Source organism: Pituophis catenifer, unplaced genomic scaffold (genome assembly GCF_029215685.1).
Source record: "Pituophis catenifer annectens isolate HBS135680 unplaced genomic scaffold, rPitCat1.0.hap2 SCAF_1, whole genome shotgun sequence".
Lineage (NCBI taxonomy): Eukaryota > Metazoa > Chordata > Lepidosauria > Squamata > Colubridae > Pituophis > Pituophis catenifer.
The window spans coordinates 331,317,457-331,336,903 of record NW_027256881.1 but is presented as its reverse complement, the minus strand read 5'-3'; the positions used below and the strand labels follow the sequence as shown (position 1 = coordinate 331,336,903).

The window sequence follows — 19,447 nt, the reverse complement described above, 5'->3', positions numbered from 1 at the left end:
GTAATTGTAAAGCTTATGGTGAAAACGGAGAATGCCTCTTCTCCAAACTGACCCTGTAGTTTGAGCCCTGTGAGTTTGGGGGGGGGGGGGGCTCTGACAACCATGAATGGAGGTGTCTGATGCAATCATGGGAATGTCCCATTCTCTAAACACACTGAGTAGCAGCGCGGAAAAGGTGAACAAGTGCAGCAAAAGATTTAAGGTTGCAATCTGGCAGGACAATGTAAGCGATTATGGAGGCGAGACTTCCTGTCCTAGAACTACTGTTCTTTTTATATATATGTTCCCATTTGGAAGCAGACATGCTCCGGATGTCTGGACGTCTGACCAATCCGCTGAATAGAAGATATTCCCTACCTCAAATGTAAGGCAGAGTAGAGATGGGAGTAACTGGACAGGAACATCGAGGCCTTAATGCTTGAAAAGCTCAAGATGTCAAACTGTAATTCATGTCTGCGTAACCCTTCCCTAAATAGCAAGTGCTTGGTCACAGCCGAGGCCCAGCTGAAGCCTCTGGGACTTCAGGCAGCCCAATTCTCACGCCTGCAATTAGGTGAGAAAGTTGTTCGGTGTTCCCATCCCCACCCTTATTTCTGGAGAGAGAGAGAGAGCGCGCATCAATATTTCACAACATTGTCCATTTATGGTAGCATTTTGGCTTTGTGATCTCAGTGGTGTTTGCGGGAGGGTATGAGCCACAGATTCCCGACCCCCTGAATTAGACACAGCAGTTCCACTTATTAGATTCAGTTAGCAATCTGAAGCATGTCGTATAAACTCTGGCATTCTACTTGGACATGGGTAAAACCTAAGTGTTAAAGAGCCTTGGTGGCGCAGCAGACTAAAGTGCTGTTAAGTAGCACCAGCTGCCTGCAATTACTCCAAGTTCAAATCTCACCAGGCTCAAGGTTGACTCAGCCTTCCATCCTTTCGAGGAAGGTAAAATGAGGACCCAGATTGTGGGGGAAATAAGCTGACTTTGTATACAAAAGAACACTGCTTAAGGGGGGCCCGAAAGCCCTACTAAGCAGGTATATACAAAAGTATGAAGGCTATTGCTTAACGCATTGTAAGCCGCCCTGAGTCTCCGGAGAAGGGCGGCATATAAATCGAACCAATAAATAAATAAATAAATAAATAAATAAATAAATAAGTAAGTAAGTAAGTAAGTAAGTAAGTAAGTAAGTAAGTAAGTAAGTAAGTAAGACGGTTTGAATGAAAAAAGGAAAGAAAATTCCAGCGATTAAAAAGTTTGATTAATTTAATTGCAAACCTCGTACAAAACTAGGAATTCTGAGAAACACACATTGCTTTCAAATAGTTAAAGGCAGCCACGTTTATAAAATGCAAACCTAGAAATAGGTTTATGTCCGTATCAAACCAGAGTATACAGTAACAGAAAGGAGGTACAAAAACAAGGCCACCAGCCCCACATGGGGCAGAAGCAGGATGTTTACATGCTTAGAAGCATTTGGAATGCATTTGAGGGAGGGGGGGATTCACTCCCCACCCCACGCCTCGTGGGAGTCTAATTAAGACCCATCTTGAAATGGGGGAAAGCATCCTCCCAATAACTTTTCATACAATCCATTTCTATTCTCCATTTCTGTTGAATTCATACAGCCAACAAAATCCAAAGATATTTTTTTTTCTAAATTCTGTAACTCAAAGGGTTAGTTTTGAGAATTTAGACGCACTATAAATGAAATTGCAAAATCAACCACCTGTTACAACCACGTCAATCCTATTCCCTGATAGTACAATTGCAATTCTGTTGCATTTAATCAAAAACAAACCACTCCCTGATGTAAGGGAGAAAAAAATATGTGCACCCCTTCTGTCCTTATCAACAATTTTTAGACTGGAGACTCTTATCCACTCAACCCCTGACCATTCCCATAAGCGTCTGCTTGATGGATGAAATTAAAAGGGAAACCCAGTTGGGTAATCCCCAAAAAAAAAAAAAAAAAAAACCAACGTCAGAAGTGTTAACAGTGACATAGACAGTGTCATAAGGCAGGACTTCTTTTAGCCAACTTCCGTCTGAAAGTCATTTATGGAATTCTAGGCAATGGAACAGAAGCATCTTCTCAGATTCTCAGGGTGAATGGGTTCCTTCTGCAGCTTCAGTCTACACAGAGTAAAAAACCCCTCTGTAGGTGTAGGAAGGACATCGTGAAATGCACCCAAGGAAAGCACAGTAGATCGGTCTAGAGTTCAAAATGCTTTTGTGCTGATCCTGAACAGTCACCACTTTATGCGCTGAGGAAGAGCTCTCGTCTCGCTCTTCATCCCGAATGCCGATCTAGCTCGCTCTGTTTCAGAGAGAGTCCAATGAAGCATTTTGTGTAGAGCACCGACTAAGAATGGGCACCCACATTTGCTCTTGGGGCAATCTTCTTCTTCACCCCACCATTGAGCTTCCACTCGCGGTAATCTCTCTTATTAAAGGATTTCCTTTGATCTCAAGTCAGGCAGTGCTTCCTTCAGCAAGTCATGCAACGTGGACGGATGCTGTTGTCAGAGGGAGGATTGGGGTCCACCTAGATTTCAAGGAGAGCAAGAGAAAGAGAAAATGTTACGAACAGCTCCCCCGGGAAAACTGATTTGATAAAACACATTTACTAGCAAGATCCTGATAGCGGCTAGTATAGGGGTCGGCAACCCGCGGCTCTGGAGCTGCATGTGGCTCTTTCATCCCTCTGCTGCGGCTGCCTGTCACTGTTGGCTCCACAATTGATAGGGCTTTCGGTTAGGACAGGTATAGGAAAAAGGACACTGCACTAGGAGGAGACTCTATGGTGGGGGAACCAGACTTCTGGCTGGCAGAGGAAAAAGGATGCCACGCTAGGAAGAGGGCTTTATGGTGGGGGAACCGGACTTCCAGTTGGCTCCAGAATTGGATGGGGGGTTTCTGGTTAGGACCTTTGTGGCTCTTTGAGTATTTAAGGTTGCCGACCCCTGGGTTAGTATAAGAAGGGCAACAAAAAGAAGAACTTTGCCAGCAAAGCAATAAGTTGTGCATCACTCTCCCGTGCTCACCTCAGAGTAGAGAGGAGGTGGTCGGAAACGAAATTCTTGGATGTAGGCAAAGAAAGGTCCTTCAAGTAAGGCAGGACACTCATCCTGAGAAGGAGGGGACAAGTTCTCAATGGTTTCTTCACCAGACACTACAGTAGAGTACTCTGGAGGAGCTAAGGAGAAACACAGTAGATTAACTTGAGTGCCTTTTACACATGATTTCTAGACTTAAATCTAAATGATGCTACCAGCAGGGCCTCATTTGTTGTTACATAAATTATCCCAAATACTATCTAAGGACAAAGTTTGTCATAGCTTAGCAGAGTACGTGAACCTAAACTAAGAATCTTAACTCCGACTTGAGTAGATTCATGCAAATGAAATTGTATTGCTTTTAACCATTCCAAGAAAGATGGTATCTGGTCAGGTCTTAGAATTGCAGAAGTTGCAACTTGCTACACTGAGAAAGCTTCAATGTCATAAATGCACAATGTAGCCACGGACCTCAGGAATTCATCCACCTGCCTTTAACTCCCCCCTCCCCATTACAAACTTTAATATTTTAGAACAAGCAAAATACAGTCCAGTAACTCCATCCCAAAGTAGGCTTGTGTTTTTTTTAAAAAGGTAAAGGTAAAGGTTCCCCTTGCACATATGTGCTAGTCGTTCCCGACTCTAGGGGGCGGTGCTCATCTCCGTTTCAAAGCTGAAGAACCAGCGCTGTCCGAAGACGTCTCCATGGTCATGTGTCCGGCATGACTAAATGCCAAAGGCGCACGGAACGCTGTTACCTTCCCACCAAAGGTGGTCCCTATTTTTCTACTTGCATTTTTTATGTGCTTTCGAACTGCTAGGTTGGCAGAAGCTAGGAGAAGTAATGGGAGCTCACCCAGTCACACGGCACTAGGGATTCAAACTGCTGAACTGCCAACCTTTCGATCGACAAGCTCAGCGTCTTAGCCACTGAGCCACCGTGTCCCTTTCTTTCTTTCTTTCTTTCTTTCTTTCTTTCTTTCTTTCTTTCTTTCTTTCTTTTTAACAAAAGCACAATTTTTGGAATTGTACTTGATGCAGGCCTTCTCAGTAGAGATGTTGCAAATTCAGGACCACCAACTAGAGAACCATTTTCTTTGCCTAGTTTCAATCACTCAGACCCAAAGATGCTTTTTCTAACACGCAACTGGACTTTGTTTTGTTTTTTTTCCCTTTGAAAAAGTTTCGTTTCTCATGTAAGAAACTTCTTCAGTTCTAGCTGAATTAGAACTGAAGAAGCTTCTCTGATGAGAAGTAAAACATTTTCAAAGGAAAAAAAACCAAGAAATCCAGTTGCCTTTTGGAAAAAGCATCTTTGGCACAACCATGACCTGGAATCTGGATGACTGAGAATCTCCATAGACTTTCAATCCCTAAATCTCCCAGTTTGTTTCACTCTTCACTTCAACCTTAAGCTGCTTACCCTCAGGCCGTTCAGAGATCCCCAACTGTAGCCAATCCATATTGAGGCTGTACTGGCTGCTGATGCTGGACGTGCGGCTGCCAAATGGATGCAAAGGAATTGTGCCTATCACTAGTGGCAACTCCAGGAGCAGCTTGGAAGTCCCTGGGATGTCAACACAGACCTGCCAATAAGAAAGCCCACCATTAGCTTTTAGGAAAAAGAGAGAGAGAAAAATAGATACTCTATCTCATCCATCATTTCCAGATTGCCCTACATAAAGCAAGCCCCCTTTGTTCTACATCTCAAAAGCTAAGACCGCATTTCATTTTGCATTCTTTGCATAAGTGAAGACATTCAACATTTTTTCTAGTTCTGAGCGCTATACCTTAAATAGGGCTCAAATTGCAACAGGAGAAAAGGGCAGTGAGAAAGATTGGGGAGGCAGGGGGGGGGGAACCAAATCCTATGAGTCTGAGTGAGGATGTTTAGCTTCTATTTTTCCAAAGTGGGACAATGCACACATAAGCATATTTGCATCCAGTAAAAGTCAACTGATAGTGGGGCTGGTAAAGACTGGAGTATTCTCCCCAGGGAAGCTCTTTTTATCGCCCTAAAAGGAGTCTAGACTAGGGGTGTCCAATCTTGACCACTTTAAGACATATAGACTTCAACTCCCAGAATTCCCCAGATAGCCATGCTGCAAGTCTTAAAGTGGCCAAAATCGGACTTTAAAGTCTTAAAGTGGCCAAGATTGGACTCCCCTGGTCTGAGATAGGAGAAATCTCATTTGGATATGTGCCTTCAAGTCAGTTTGACTTCTGGAGATTACATAGACAAGTCCATGCAGTTTTCTTGGCCACACTTTTTGGGAAATGGTTTGCCTTTGCCTTTTTTCCTGAGCTGAGAAACAAAGGTTGGCCCAAAGTCAGCTGGCTCTGTGCCTAAAGCAGGATTAGATCTCATAGTCTCCTGGTTTCAAGACATCTTTAGGTGGAAAAAAGAATATTTCACAAAACCGATTTCAACCATTCTATTTTTGTTAATTTCACTGATTCTATCCAGCTTGTGAATTATCAACTTTGGCTGCTGTTTAAGTACCAGATTAAAACGGATGTTTTGAAATCATTCATTTATACGAATAGCCTGAGCTCTTTTAAGAAGAGGAAGGATAAATGGATGAGGAAAGAAAAATGAGATTTTTCTGGGATGCAGTGTGTTAACCCACCAGACAACCCCAAATCTCTAACCTCTCTTATGTTTACATGGATGCCCTTTTTCACCTCACCTTCAGTGCATATTCAACATGGATGATGCGACACTGCAGGATGGAGGGCCCAACCGGTGGGATCTTGAGCGCACGGCCATGCCACACCTCTCTCGTCCCTGCTATAATAGAGTCTCCCGCAATGCTTGCCACCACACATTTCTTCTGTTTTTTAGTGCCTCGGGCAATGAATGTCTGTGTCTGGATGATGGCAGCCTTTGGTACGATAGAACGGTTGGTGCAGTTGTCAATTTCAGCAAAGATGGGGATGACTTCACCTGCAAAGGGAATGGAAGAGAGGCGGGTATTAGAAAGGAATCTCCTACAGTTACTCGTCTGCTCTTTTAAACTTTTTCTCTAACCTTTTGCTGGTCTTTGAAATTTTTGTAAGGGCACGCAAATATTTGATGGCAACAGTACTGCTTCTCCCTACCCCTCTCCCCAAGAATTTTGATGGCCTGGTTCTTTATGAGGGAACTTTGAGAACATCTTAGCTAATGCTATGTTCGTGATTTATATAGTTATCAAATTTATACACTTCCCATCTCACCTAAGTGACTTTGGGTGGTTTACAAATGAAAAAAAGGAAAGTAAGAGACCCAGTTTGGTTCAGTGGTTAGGGCACAGGCTAGAAGCTGGGAAACCATGAATTTAAGTCCCACTTTAGCCATGATAGCCAGCTGGGTGACACTGGGCCAGTCACTGTCTCTCAGCCCTTGTGAGGAAAATTAAAGAGGAGGAAGGTATATTGGGTTATTTGTAAAAATAATAAAAGCTGGATACAAATAAATAAATAAATAACCCATACAACCATGTACAAGATGATTGTACATAGATTTGGAGGGGGGGGGGAAGTTAAAAACAGGACTAGATTTTTAAAAAGTGGCGGGAGTACCATCAAGCCACTAACCACTCAGGGTTGCAGGTCACTCTCAAATCCCCCTGCCAGCTTTGGAATTTGAGTGACTGCAGTTGTATAAAAATGAGCCATTCACCAAAATTCTGAATGTTGGGCACATCTGGGGTAAAGATGAAAAGAGGAACGATCCCATATTGCAGCCCCCTCCTAAACAATTGCCTAAAAGATCACCTGGTGTGTAGCCTTTCCGATCAATTTTGGCTGAGACCGAAACCTGGCCACGGTTACAGTACCACGCTCGCGCCAGCTTTTCTTTGGCACCAGCCTGGGGAGTCTGTTGGGAAAAGTGAAAAGAAGAGAAACACATTAGCAGCAGGAAAAGAAGAATCTGAAGTTGCTTTTCTTTTTCCATATTAAAAAATGTTTCAATGAGGAAGAGGATAAACTTGGAGAAAGGTTCACAGACAATAGCAGATTCCTTCCAACAAAGCACTTTGGTTTTTTTTAGATTTTCTTTGGGTGCTGGATTCTTTGGGTCTTGTAAATTTATAAATTTATAAATTTATATATTTATATATTATTTATAAAAATAAATGAACCACAGTGTGACAAATGATTAGAGTTTGCTTGTCCTTCAGCACGAATTAGACAAGCTTATGACTGGGTTACCTAGGAACTACCAACTTTGGTATTAGGAGTTACAAACCATGGTGATGAAATAAGCAGCTCAGACATACTGGACAAATGTGTTAAGGCTGCAAATTCTGGACAGCGCTAAATTAGGGAAGGCGGGATTATGATATTCAATAAAAGCATGGCAATAAGCTTCGCCATCCTATGACAGAAATCTTTAAAAGACTTCAGCTCGTTCATATTGTCACCATTCATCTTCAACATCTCACCAGGATATTGCAGAGAATCACAAGAGGCAAACATGATGGGGATGGTTTTGATAAACGAGAGACCTCAATTAAGTAGCATGTATTTAATGCTAGGTAACCCAAGTAGCATGTATTTAATGCTACTGAATTAAATACTATACTTTCTGGTGTTAAATTTATATTTTAACACCAGAACGCCCGGGTTCGAATCCCAGAAAGGTATGTCTTAGCTGACGAGAACTAAATAGCTTGAAATAGTCTCCCTTTATTTCTTTGTTGGTAAATATTAATTTAGTGTGAAAGTGACTGCCTGCAAAGGCTCCTGGACTGGGGCTGAAAGGCGAAAGCAGAAGCAGTATGCTCCATCCCATATTTGGGTAAATCAGGTTGCCCTGATAAAAAACACTTACACTTTCTGGTGTTTAAGTAATACGTTATAGACAATTATAACCTAATACTTTGGACACAAGAATAGAATAAGCTGGCAATAAACTGTACAAGGCCATTAAGCCACTGTAGTTCTTAAGGAGAGTCTAAGATTGTTCTTGATTGGGCTGTGAGACTAGATAAGACCTAATTAAGTATCTCCAAAGAATTCTATGGTTGCACCAAGACAGGAAAACTTTAATAACAGCCTGGAAAAAGGCAGCTGCAAACCACTGCTGTATACATGACAAAACTGTATGGGACTACCTGCAATCCAACTACCTCCTAACTAATATAGTCTTTTATCAATTGTAAATTGCTAGTGTGATCCAGGTTAGCTTTCTGGGAATAATCTGGAATGACTGTCTTTCCTTTGACATCCTATCTCAGCTTACCAGTAAGGTTGGTGTGTTGATATCAATGGGTTCAATGACTGTGAACTCCTTCTTGGCTCGTTTGACGGAAGACCAAGGCCGGTGTAATTTGGCCTTCACCCAGTAGCGGACACTGCCATGCTTGCCTTCAAAGGAGGTGGCCAAGGTCCTGTTTCGGGAAAAAGAAATATTGCGACTAAGAACAAGGCCGGTGTCAACCGCTCCAGCTAGAAAAAGCCTAAAATAGTCACTGTTATGAACCCACAATATATCTGAAAAAGACAAGGACTTACCCTGGGAGCTGGAAAGTGAAGGGAAATTCATGCCTTCCTGCCTGAAGGACCGTGACATCTCCATTGTCTGTTAAGGAACAGAAGAAAGAACAAAAGCTCTTTTTAATTTTTTAATTTTTTGCATAAAGTTGTGCCAAGCTTTTATGCAGTAGCAAACCAACAGAACTTAGGTGAAATTAAACACACATGCACATCCAAGAGATAGAAACCTGGAGATAGGGAACCAAGAATCAGGTTCAACTACATTAACCACAAAGGTGTTTTTAAAAAAGGAAAAACAAAGCCTCAAGTCATCCAAGAGATTACGGAACAGGGCTGTCTATACATTTTTTCCCCACCATAACCTTATCTTTCTGCTTTCGACATCAATACACCCAAGGGAAATATCTTGATATACCTGTCAATGGAACAGGTCGAAGCTACACCGAATTCCTACTGGCTTACAAGAGGCATTTGGGAAACTCGCGCTTGGCTTGCCTAATAAAACTACCAGACTTCAAAGCAAGTTGCTAAACTCAAGAGAAGCAGTGCATAATGTCTCAGGCCTTTCTCTTTCCTTCGTCCACCCCCCAAACATTATATAATGCGCGGTTTCCAAGAAGAGAACTGGCTGGTCCCAAATTTGCCAGTTGCATCCACCTCCCGTCTGGCACGGAGGCTCGGGCAACCGGCCCCGCCGGAGGAATTCTGCAAGAGGGCAGCTGCACAAAGATCGGAGCAGCCTTAACCCAAGAGGGGGGAAAAATAAAATAAAATAAAATAAAATCCAGCTCTCTCGGGCAAACTCGCCTTCCCCATCAGACCGAGCCCGTCTGCGCCACGAGCAGCAGCGAAGCCAGCCAAGTCTTAGCGCAGCGCCCTTGCCCGGTTCTTTCTTTCTCGCAAGAAGCCCGAAGCTGGGTAGGCGTGACGCGCAGCTCCGGCACTTCCCCAAGAGAGAGAGATTTATTTTATTTATTTTATTTTATTGCAATTTATATGCTGCCCTTCTCCCGAAGGACTCAGGGCGGCTTACAAGATAAAAATTCAACAACATGAATGAAGATGGATGAAGGAGCCCAGGGAGGCTGGGATCGGGGTCCGTTCCGCCCCAGCAGAGTAACAAAGTTGGAAGGGACCTTGGAGGTCATCTAGTCCAACCCCCTGCTCAAGCAGGAGACCTGCACTAGGGATTCGAACCGTCGGACTGCCCACTTTTCTGATCGACAAGCTGAGTGTTTTAGCCACCTAGCCAGGGAAAAACCCACCGACCCACCCAGCCGCACGAGTCCGGGATGCTCTGTCGTCTCTACCTGGCGGGGCGAGGAGGGTCTCCCGGTGGTTGAGGAAGTCCACCTGGTCGCCGTAGCTCTGCGTATAGGCTGTGCTGGAGCCGGCGCTGCGGGACTCGGTCCAGTGGACCTTGGCGCAGCCTTCGGCGTGGATGTGGAGGGCGCCCAAGCGCGCTTCGCCGGACAGCTCCAGCACGACGCGACCGGTCACGCTCTCGCCCGAGCTGAAGACCGGCGGAGAGGCCAACTCCGGGCAGTCCAGCACGATGGAGAAGCGCTTCAGCCGATCGAAGAGCATGGCCGAGAGGCGGAGGAAGAGGAGGAAGGGGAAAAAAAAAATAATAATAACCCTCGACGGGAAAACTCGACGTGCGATCAAGCGGGGCGCAAGTGGCGCTTTCGGCTCTTTCTCCGCGCGCGGCCCCTTTAAATGCTTCAGCCGCCTGCCCAGCGCCCCCTCCGCAGCCCGAAAGCCACGCCCCCGGCAGCCGAGCGGCCAATCCGAGGGTGAGGGTTAAAAAAAAAAAAAAAAAAAAGGTTGGGCCTCGGGAAGGCGGGGCGAGAGAAAGCCCTTGGAAAAACAAGTCAACAAAACAGGCGCTCCTCCGGCTTTGAAAAGTTGGCTGGCGGGGCTGCTCGCTTGCCTCTTTGACCCCACTCCCCTCGCTTTGCTGTCGAGTTTGCAAACGGGGGTTGGCTGGTGGGAGGTGGGAGAAGTTTCCAGAGAGATAAACTTTCCTCCACTGGGCAAAGTTAGCTTGGTAAACCGGGGCCAGATATATATATATTTTTTTTAAAATAATAAAATAGAATAAAATGCCTTGCGATTTAGGAAACCCCAGGAGAATTGAAATAGGTCCATGTCAGAAAAACAACACTGTAGGTCAGAGGTCTTCAAACTTGGCAGCTTTAAGACTTGTGGACTTCAACTCCCAGAATTCTCCAGCCAGCAAAGCTGGCTGGAGAATTCTGGGAGTTGAAGCCCACAAGTCTTAAAGCTGCCAAGTTTGAAGACCTCTGCTGTAAGGTTGTTTGTTGTGATGACTTTTCCGCCTTTCTCCCGCCTTGCACAATGCATCCTATCCTGGAAAGAAGGTGTCCTTCAATGAAATAGAAATAAAAATTCTAGTCAGATCTGGTCTGGAGAATGTCCACCTTAATTATAGAAAGATGCGGAGAAAAACAGGGTGCGGGCATTTAAGGGGAATATCAGCCGGGAGAGAAAAAAAAAAAAAAAACAGCACCCAAATCCAGGAGCATCCAGGAGGTTGTGTTTTTTTTTCTCTCCTTCCCTGTTTTTCTCCGCATCTTTCTATAATTAAGGTGGACATTCTCCAGACCAGATCTGACTAGAATTTCTATTTCAGTCAACCGAAAGTGCAACTGTATTGCCCTATCTTGCCCTGAGGCTAAATCAATATGCATTCCTTTGTGGGATACTTGGTTTTCTTGCCGGGAGAATTTACTTCGTAAATTCCCCTCTCCTCTACCTGCTTTTCCATTCCAGAACTGACTTAATCTAGTTCCCGGCAAATGTCACTTCTGTCATTCTCTGGTAAAGACCTTAGTTGACTGGGGAAGAATTGGACTCTGATCCCTGTAGAAAAAGGCTGGATACACCTTTTTTTCCATCACTGATTTTTGCAGCCTTCCTTCCATCCAAGCTCCCAGGTGCAGCCAGGAGTTTTCCAGCATTAGTTTGGGAAGTCCAAGGTCTTGGAGTGGGGGGAATAGAAAGGCTGCCTGATCCAAGGAAGGACATTTTATTTTCTTGCAAGATCCAGTATCAACCCTAGCTCTGAATCTGGGACAAGAGGGTGTCTTTTCACCCACACACAAGTATAGATTTCAGTTAAACATCATCATTATTTTTGGGAAATTTGGCACTATTGTTCCTATACAATTCTTCCCGCCTAAAGATCAAATGCAGAATGGTACAATCTCAATCTCTCTTCAAAATTTTGGCAGGCTCACCTGGGCTACCGAGAAACCTGTAACTTAAAAGCAGTGTGTAGAATTGTAATAGAGAGGGGTGGCAAGAATACTAGAGATTTCCTCCTGGTTAGCTCCTAGGTCTAAGAAGAACTCAAAAATTGCCAGTGGAGGATTACAAGGAAAAAGGGAAGGTAACATTCTGAGGGCATCTTCTATCCCAGGGCTCTGCAACCTTAAACACTCAAAGAGCCACATGAACCCGTTTCCCACAGAAAAGAAAACACCGGGAGCCACAAAACCTGGGTGGGCGTGGTCAACTTGACATCACTCACTTCTACCAGTCATATGACACCCCCCCCAGCCACGCCTATCCAGCCGGTCATTAGGGCAGAGAACCAGTTGTTAAAAAACACTGGGAATCACAAAACCCTTTTGACATTTCTCTCTCCCTCCCCCCTCCCCCCTCTCTCCCCACCTCTCTCTCTGTATCTCTCTGTCTCTGCCCCGGACGCTTCTCCATCACCCGCCATCGCCCTTACATTCTCAGGCTAGGTGAGAAGTGACTGGGAGGGGAGGGTGAGGGGCTGGGCCAGCCAGTGGTGGGATCACCTGACGGAGCCACAGCAGAGGGCCCAAAGAGCCGCATGCAGCTCCGGAGCCGCAGGTTGCTGACACCTGTTCAATCCCCTTGAGTGGATATAAGAAGACTAAGAGTTATTAGGGTCAAATATGTGCTTTAACTCCGAGAATTATTATAAAAAATGTACAATGGAAACCAGAGGTTTTACATTTGAGGGAAAAATAGTTGAAGAAAAAATATGGGATTGTTTATATATATGAAAATTGCCATAAGACTTTTGTATTCCCAGAGATGGAAAGATTCCCACAATGGAAAAATAGATGAAGTTAAAAGAACTGGCTCAGATGGCAAAATTGACTACTTTGATTAAAGAAAACACCTTCTGTGACTTTATTTCTAGCCGGAAACCATGTCAGACTTTTTGATACAGGCCAAAAGAAATAGAGAATTAATTTTGCGATTTGACAATTATAAATGTTTATGATTATAGAAATACTGGGTATTTATTATTGAATTTTAGATCAAAAAGTTAATATTTTTTATATTTGTGTCAAAGAAAGTTGGAAGTTACTCTTGCTTTATTTCTTTTCATTTTTCTTTGTTCCTTCCCTTCCCTTATTATTTCCTTCTTAATAATTTTTGTCTGTTTTTCATATCTTATAGAACTTTAATAATAAAAAAGGGAAGGCAACAATCTTCTCATCTTGGACATCTGGTATTCAGAAGTAAACAACCTAAGGACACGGAGGTTCCTGAATACCAGGAAAAATTACAAGCGTTCTGGCAAAGCAGTCACTTGATGAGCATAAAAACACCCATATTTTGCTCATAAGACATGGTCATGCCAGAGAAAAAGAAATATCTTGCAACTTTTGGCGTACACTGCCCTCATATGGGGACCAGGGGGAATAACAAGTGCATTTTGCATGAGGTAATTTTTATTGTTTGGTTATATTTAATGGCCCAGAAATAAATAGTCCTAAGTAACCAAAACAATTCTGGGAATGGATTAATGATGCTGTAGTCTCTGGACTATCATACATTGCACTTTTCTTCAATGAAGATGCAACATTGGTAGATCATCCAGCCACTCATTTCATGTGTAATAAACAGAATCTCACAATGCAGGAATCCAACTGAGGACGCTCCTATAAAATAGATTCTTAAATGGATCCAAGTTGAGCACAAATTCCAAAGAACAAGGACCCCTCTTAGTATGTAGTATAATAATTTTCTTCTCTCCCACTCTTAAGTATTTAGACATACTTCCTTAGGGTACCTTAAAGGTTAACAGCCAATCAAAGGCTGTTTAATGAGAATTTTTTACCAGATTAAAACTACAGAGTTGCTTTAATTCCCCTTTGATGCTGAAAAAAACAAGGTTCGCTACCACTCTAGAATTTAATATTTGAAAGGAGTATCCTCTAATTTATTTTATAAACCTAGAAATGTAGTACATCCTCTTAATGTATTGGATTAAAGCTAAATTTCCAGCCAGTTTACGTTGGGATAGAAGTTCAGTCCTGTTGCACATCACTTAATGAGAATGAGCCAATTCTTTGGGAATAAGGGCTGGTTGTAAATCTGCTCTTGGCACGTAATGAATTGTGTGGGATTCCAGTTGAATTTTTAAAAGTTGTTTGCTTTTTGTTAAACCACAAAAGGGTTTTGTTATTACAAAAATATAATAAATGCTAAAAAGAATATGCTAGCCTCTTTGTTAAGACCAAGTAAGAGAGTGAAAAATAAAACAGGGTGATCTTTCAAGCCCTTCAAAACTCCTCTGGAGATGATGATAATGGCATCCATTAAGGGATATCCTGAAGCTGCAGTAATTCTTGTTCTGGAATCACTAGTAGACTAGCATCTCCTAATTAGAAATCAGAATCTGTTGGACACCTCTAGTTGTGGATGTTTCATCACTGGAGGTTTTCAAAATAGACTGGACAACTATTTGACTGAGATGGTATAAGGTCTTCTGCCTTGAGCAGAGGGTTGGACTAGAAGATCTCAGAAGTCCCTTCCCGCCCTATGATTCCATGTTCTACCCTCTCTGCCCATCTGAAATTTTACAATGGTTTTATAAATTAAAACAAATGAATAGAAAGTTAATATTCTGCCAGGTGAACCACTAATCTTTACCATTGTGTTTCTTTTCAGTAATATCCTTGGATTCCATGCAATATCAGCTTGTACAAAACAGAGTATATTAAGATTAGTTAGCTTCATGGCAAATGAAGGCTTTGTGACTGTTTTTGCGTGTGTTGTGGCAGCCATTTTGTGAATAAGGTAATCTCCCACAACAGCCATTTTAGGAATATTTTTAATATTCTAAATGGGCCCAAAAGGATTGCCTGGTCCCATTGGTGAAATCCAATTTTTTTTACTATGGGTTCTGTGGGTTTTCTCTTGGTGGGCCTGGCAGAGGAAGGATACTGCAAAACTCCCATTCCCACCCCACTCCAGGGGAAGGATACTGCAAAATCTCCATTCCCACCCCACTGTGGGGCCAGCCTGAGGTGATATTTGCTGGTTCTCTGAACTACTCAAAATTTCCGCTACCGGTTCTCCAGAACCTGTCAGAACCTGCTGGATTTCACCCCTCCTGGTCCTGAGTGGATTAGATGGACCACTTGGCTGAATTAGTAATACAGAATAAGTCATAGTGACTGAGCCATTGATCTGTATGCAAAAATTTAGGCCTAGTTCTCCCTATCTGACCTCCATCTAAAGGATTTTAGGCAGCGAAACTAGATTAGGCATGTTTCTACATGAGTTGCATTGCCAATATATAAAGTAGGCAGATCAATCAGCTGTTTTGATAGAAAAGAAGGTTACCTATCATGAGCCCCTGGGTGCTCCTGCCTTGCTGACTCATAAACTGAGGCAAGATCTGAATTGCCTAAGGAGGGGTGTTGTTTACCAAGGTAGTTAATTGCTCCTAGTCAAATCTCAGAAAAAGCGTTTTATGTTTACACATCCTTGTGCAAATAGCTCCAGGCTTGGTATCCTGGGTCCCAGGAAGATTTCCGAAAATGATAACTAAAGAAAATAAGAAATGCACCAGGAGATTCTGCAAACACTATGCAGGAGTGCTGAATTAGTATGTTCTCTCCTTGGCTTCATGCTCTTGCTAAAATTCTTTTCCAAAATTGTGGGATATTTGAATGCAGCAATTTCAAGAGTACTTGTTCGGCCACTCTACTACTGTTAGGTTCCTTCTCTAATTGTCCCCAATTTTGCATCTGCTATGGAGGGCAAAAACTACAGACAAAATCTTTTCTCTGATGGGACATGTCTTTGGAGAAGATCTTTACACTGAGAGGTTCTTATGTTAATAGTGTTTAAATGTTAAAGTGAAGAATTGTTTTCTTTTCTTCCACCTTTCTTGCAGAATGTGATTTAAATTTGATTGATTTGAATGTACATTGTTTTGTAATCGCCTAATTTCATTTTTAAGACTCAATCATGTTGTACTTTGTGATACAAATTTATGAATAATAAGTATAAACGTAAATATATACCCTGTAGTTTACAATGATTGGGGAGTTATTTCATTGATTGTTCATTGTTTTGCAAACCAGTTGTATACTGATTATAAACAGATAAGGTGTGGCCTTTCTCCACCAAAACAGAACTTGCATTCATCTTGCATTTTATCTATTATGCTTTGTGTACAAAACCTGGAGCAATCAATCCTTGTGTAAATTCCCTTGCATATTTAGAGTGCTTATGGTCCTTTTGTTCTTAAGCACCCTAAGAAGAAAACAGGAGTCCAGATCAAGTCCATCTAGACCAGCAAGATGTCTTCAGGAAGTCTACAAACAGAAAACGAAAGGCAATTGCCATTTTTGGCTGTTGTTATTAAATTGAATGTATTTCATCTCAGCTCCCTTCTGAACATGGAAGTTCTATTTATTTACCAAAGCAAAGAATGCAACAGAGAAACCCAGCAAAGGAGAATTCATTTAATTTTAAGTGTTTCAACCTGCTAGAGGCTTATTAGAAGCCTTTGAAAAAAGTTGCCTTTATGGTTATCCTAACAAGTGCCATGTGGCATATTCCCTCTGAAAATAGAGATGTACAGTTGCCATTTTCTGCTGCTTATAGTGTCACTGTCTAGAACAGTGTTTCCCAACTTAGGCTGCGTGAAAATGTATGGATGTCAACTCCCAGAATTCCCTAGCCAGCCATGCACTGGCCTAGAGTCTGGAACTGTGTAAAAAGGACATATTTTTTTTTGCCTCAAGAGAACCCAGAACTCTGGAACTATCCATGTCATATTTTTCATTGTTCTGCATTTTTCTTTGACTTTCTCATAGAAATGAAGGAGAGAAATACCGAATCCTTTCTCATCCGAATTTAAACAGAAACAAGGCTGGGAAAGTTAAAGGTCTGCTACTTTTTCAAACAAAATAAAGCCTTTTCACTTCCCCTTTCCCTTGCATTTCTCTTATTTTTTTTTCTTTTTCTTCCACTTCTCTTGGCTCTGATGGGTGAAAAATCTTGCAAAGCCTTTTTATGTTTTCACCAGTTGCTTCAGTCCATGGGTGGGACCCAAAGACACAAATATTTTAAATGAAATGTGAAGAACGGTGATTCCTTTGATATTCAACTACCATTAAAGCATAGAATATAGCTATTTAGTCTGTAGCTATTTTGACTACTTTGGGTGCAAAGAACAATGCATGTTTCAGTATTCATCAGCAAAAATGACAAACCAGTTGCGCCAAGGCACTTTCCAGCATGCACATGGGTGTTTCAAAGCCCTGTTGCGCTTCCAGCATATTAGCGAACCCAGCTGTCTACAAATTCTCTGCTTGTTTGTAGTCCTCATTAAATACGAAGAATTGCTGCCACTCCTGTATAGCAGCCTGTTGGCATCATGGCAAGAAGTAATTAATTCTCCCAATGGAATTCTTGCCTCTGCACTGCTCTTGGCCAGAAACCCACCCACCCTTCCTTCCTTCCTTCCTTCCTTCCTTCCTTCCTTCCTTCCTTCCTTCCTTCCTTCCTTCCTTCTTTCCTTCCTTCCTTCCTTCCTTCCTTCCTCCCTCCCTCCCTTCTGCCACCCATCCTCCCTCCTTTCCTTCCTATTTCTACATTCTACTTTTCCAGCCCAAACCTAAAGTAGTTAAGGAAAAACAACAATGTCAACGCAACAAGATCAAAACAACCCACACGAGGCGCAAACAAATCACACTGAAAAACTGACAAGATCTGCCTGCACTACCGTTCACAATAACCTTTCAGGCATTTAAATGTCAGCTCTTCTCAAGCCCATACAGTATCTTGGAAACCTGGTTTCTGTGTTTAGCTGACATTTGACAAATGATTTCCTGAAAGGCACCAGTTATGAAGCAACATATCTTTTCCCTTGCAAAGTGCTTAACATGCATAACCATAAACAAAAGGAAGTGCAAACTTGGACAATAATGGGACCCTCTTCACCCAGTGGTTTTTTGTTTTTTGGCCAAAACCCTGAGAACAGAAACCTTTCCAGTTTTGGGAATACTATAATAAGTCTTGACACACACTTTATGTTTAAAAGGCAGGGTTGTTTCTTTGGGGTGGGTCAGACAGGGAAATGGTTAAATTGCTGTTAATTATTAAGTTCGGGTTTTAGTTAGCAGAATAGTCACCTGCTTAGATAAGGGGTGCTTTGGGGCACATTCCATGTCTTGGACCCACTCCCCAAATGGTGGGAGTGGACCAAAGAGACAAGATCATGAAGCTGCAAAGACAATCCTGTATTTCTACCTTGCCCAGGCAAGCCAGAAAGTCAACACCGGGAGGAAAACAGGGGGAAAAAAATAGACCCTCTTACCTCTAATCAGGTGCTGCCGTCTTCGCAGGTAGGTCTCGTAGGCAGTGTAGTCGCTATAGACCGTGTTCATGCCAAAACTCTTGCTCTCCAGCCAGTGGGTAGCAGCCAAGCCTCGCGCACAGACCGCCAAAGCTCTCACTTTTAGTCCTTTGGCTACATCCAACACCACTCGGCCGGATAGCAGCTCTCCTCCCCGGTAAGCGACTCCAGGACCGCGTCCTGCGTCCAGCTCCAGCATAAAAGTGCGGATCCTGCTGAAATGCTGCATTTCGGGCTGCAGGGGACCTCCAAGCAAGCCGCTGGAGAGCGAGACAGGTTGGAGGCTGCTTCTGAAGCAGGAGCGCGATGTTGGCAGGGTGTCTTTTTTTTTTTTTTTTGGTGCAACTGCTCTTCAGCACGTAGCCCTGAGCTGTGCTCCACAGCACAACTGATGTGTATCAGATCAGGCCTTCCGATGTGCAGGTGTGGTGCAGAATCCACGGGTCTGGAGATGCTCCTTATCTCAGTCGAAGGGCCCGGGGTTTGGAGAGGGAAGACCTGAGCTTTGCCTACAACCGCTATCTGCAATCACACAAGGGGGACTGGCTGGCTGATTCTCTTTCCTGTTGACTTTATTAGGTGCATCGCCTTGCCTTAACTGTACAACTGACAGCAACAGGCGAGGAGCGTCAGCAGCTGAGACACCTCCCACTCCTGCTCCCCCCACTCCACCCCCCACTTCTTTCTTTCAGGGAGTGTCTCCAAAGTGCAGCGTGCAAAGACGTCGCTCAGCCCTAGGCGCGGAGATAACAATAAACGCAGGATGGAGGTGGAGAAGTTCAAGCCAGTCATTTCCCTGCTGCGCATTTTTTGACACTTGCATATTTGCATTTAACCCTTCGCGATAGGGATAGCAGCCGCTTTTTAATTTGGTTTTGGGATGAGCAGAATAATGATTTCGAATGGGCAAATGCTCACGTTCTGCATGGTTGTTGGTTACCAATTAATAACTATTTCCAGGGTTAATTCTATTTTGTTATAACGTTGTTAAAAACTGGTATTGTATATGAAATGCTCCTAATTATATATTTCTCTGTGTGTGTGTGTGTGTGTGTGTATACGTCCACACTTGACAGTCACATTTGCCTAATTTACCTAATAGTTTTAAGTTGTTTTGGGTGTTTAATTATTGATCATTGGGTTTTATTTGGAAAAGTAGAGCAGAAAAATATTAATTGAACATGGAAGGATATACCTACTTATACACATAGTGTGTTCATGAGCATTCATTTGTATTTG

General features: G+C 42.9%; 1 protein-coding gene across 2 annotated transcripts; it reads right to left on the bottom strand.

Annotated features, from left to right (window-relative positions):
- Positions 1 to 1,243: 1,243 nt before the first annotated feature.
- On the bottom strand, positions 1,244 to 18,777 carry ARRDC2 (arrestin domain containing 2). 2 transcript variants are annotated; one of them, XM_070943407.1, is made up of 8 exons: positions 18,170 to 18,777; positions 8,557 to 8,623; positions 8,285 to 8,432; positions 6,814 to 6,916; positions 5,745 to 6,001; positions 4,478 to 4,640; positions 3,043 to 3,194; positions 1,244 to 2,543 (listed from the first exon to the last, which is right to left on the bottom strand). In XM_070943407.1, the coding sequence occupies exons 1-8, from the start codon at positions 18,435 to 18,437 to the stop codon at positions 2,487 to 2,489; spliced, it is 1,215 nt and encodes a 404-aa protein (XP_070799508.1). In that variant the 5' UTR covers positions 18,438 to 18,777; the 3' UTR covers positions 1,244 to 2,486. The 2 variants fall into 2 exon arrangements, with proteins under 2 accessions (XP_070799508.1, XP_070799500.1); XM_070943399.1 differs by lacking the exon at positions 18,170 to 18,777 and adding an exon at positions 9,849 to 10,225.
- Positions 18,778 to 19,447: the final 670 nt, after the last annotated feature.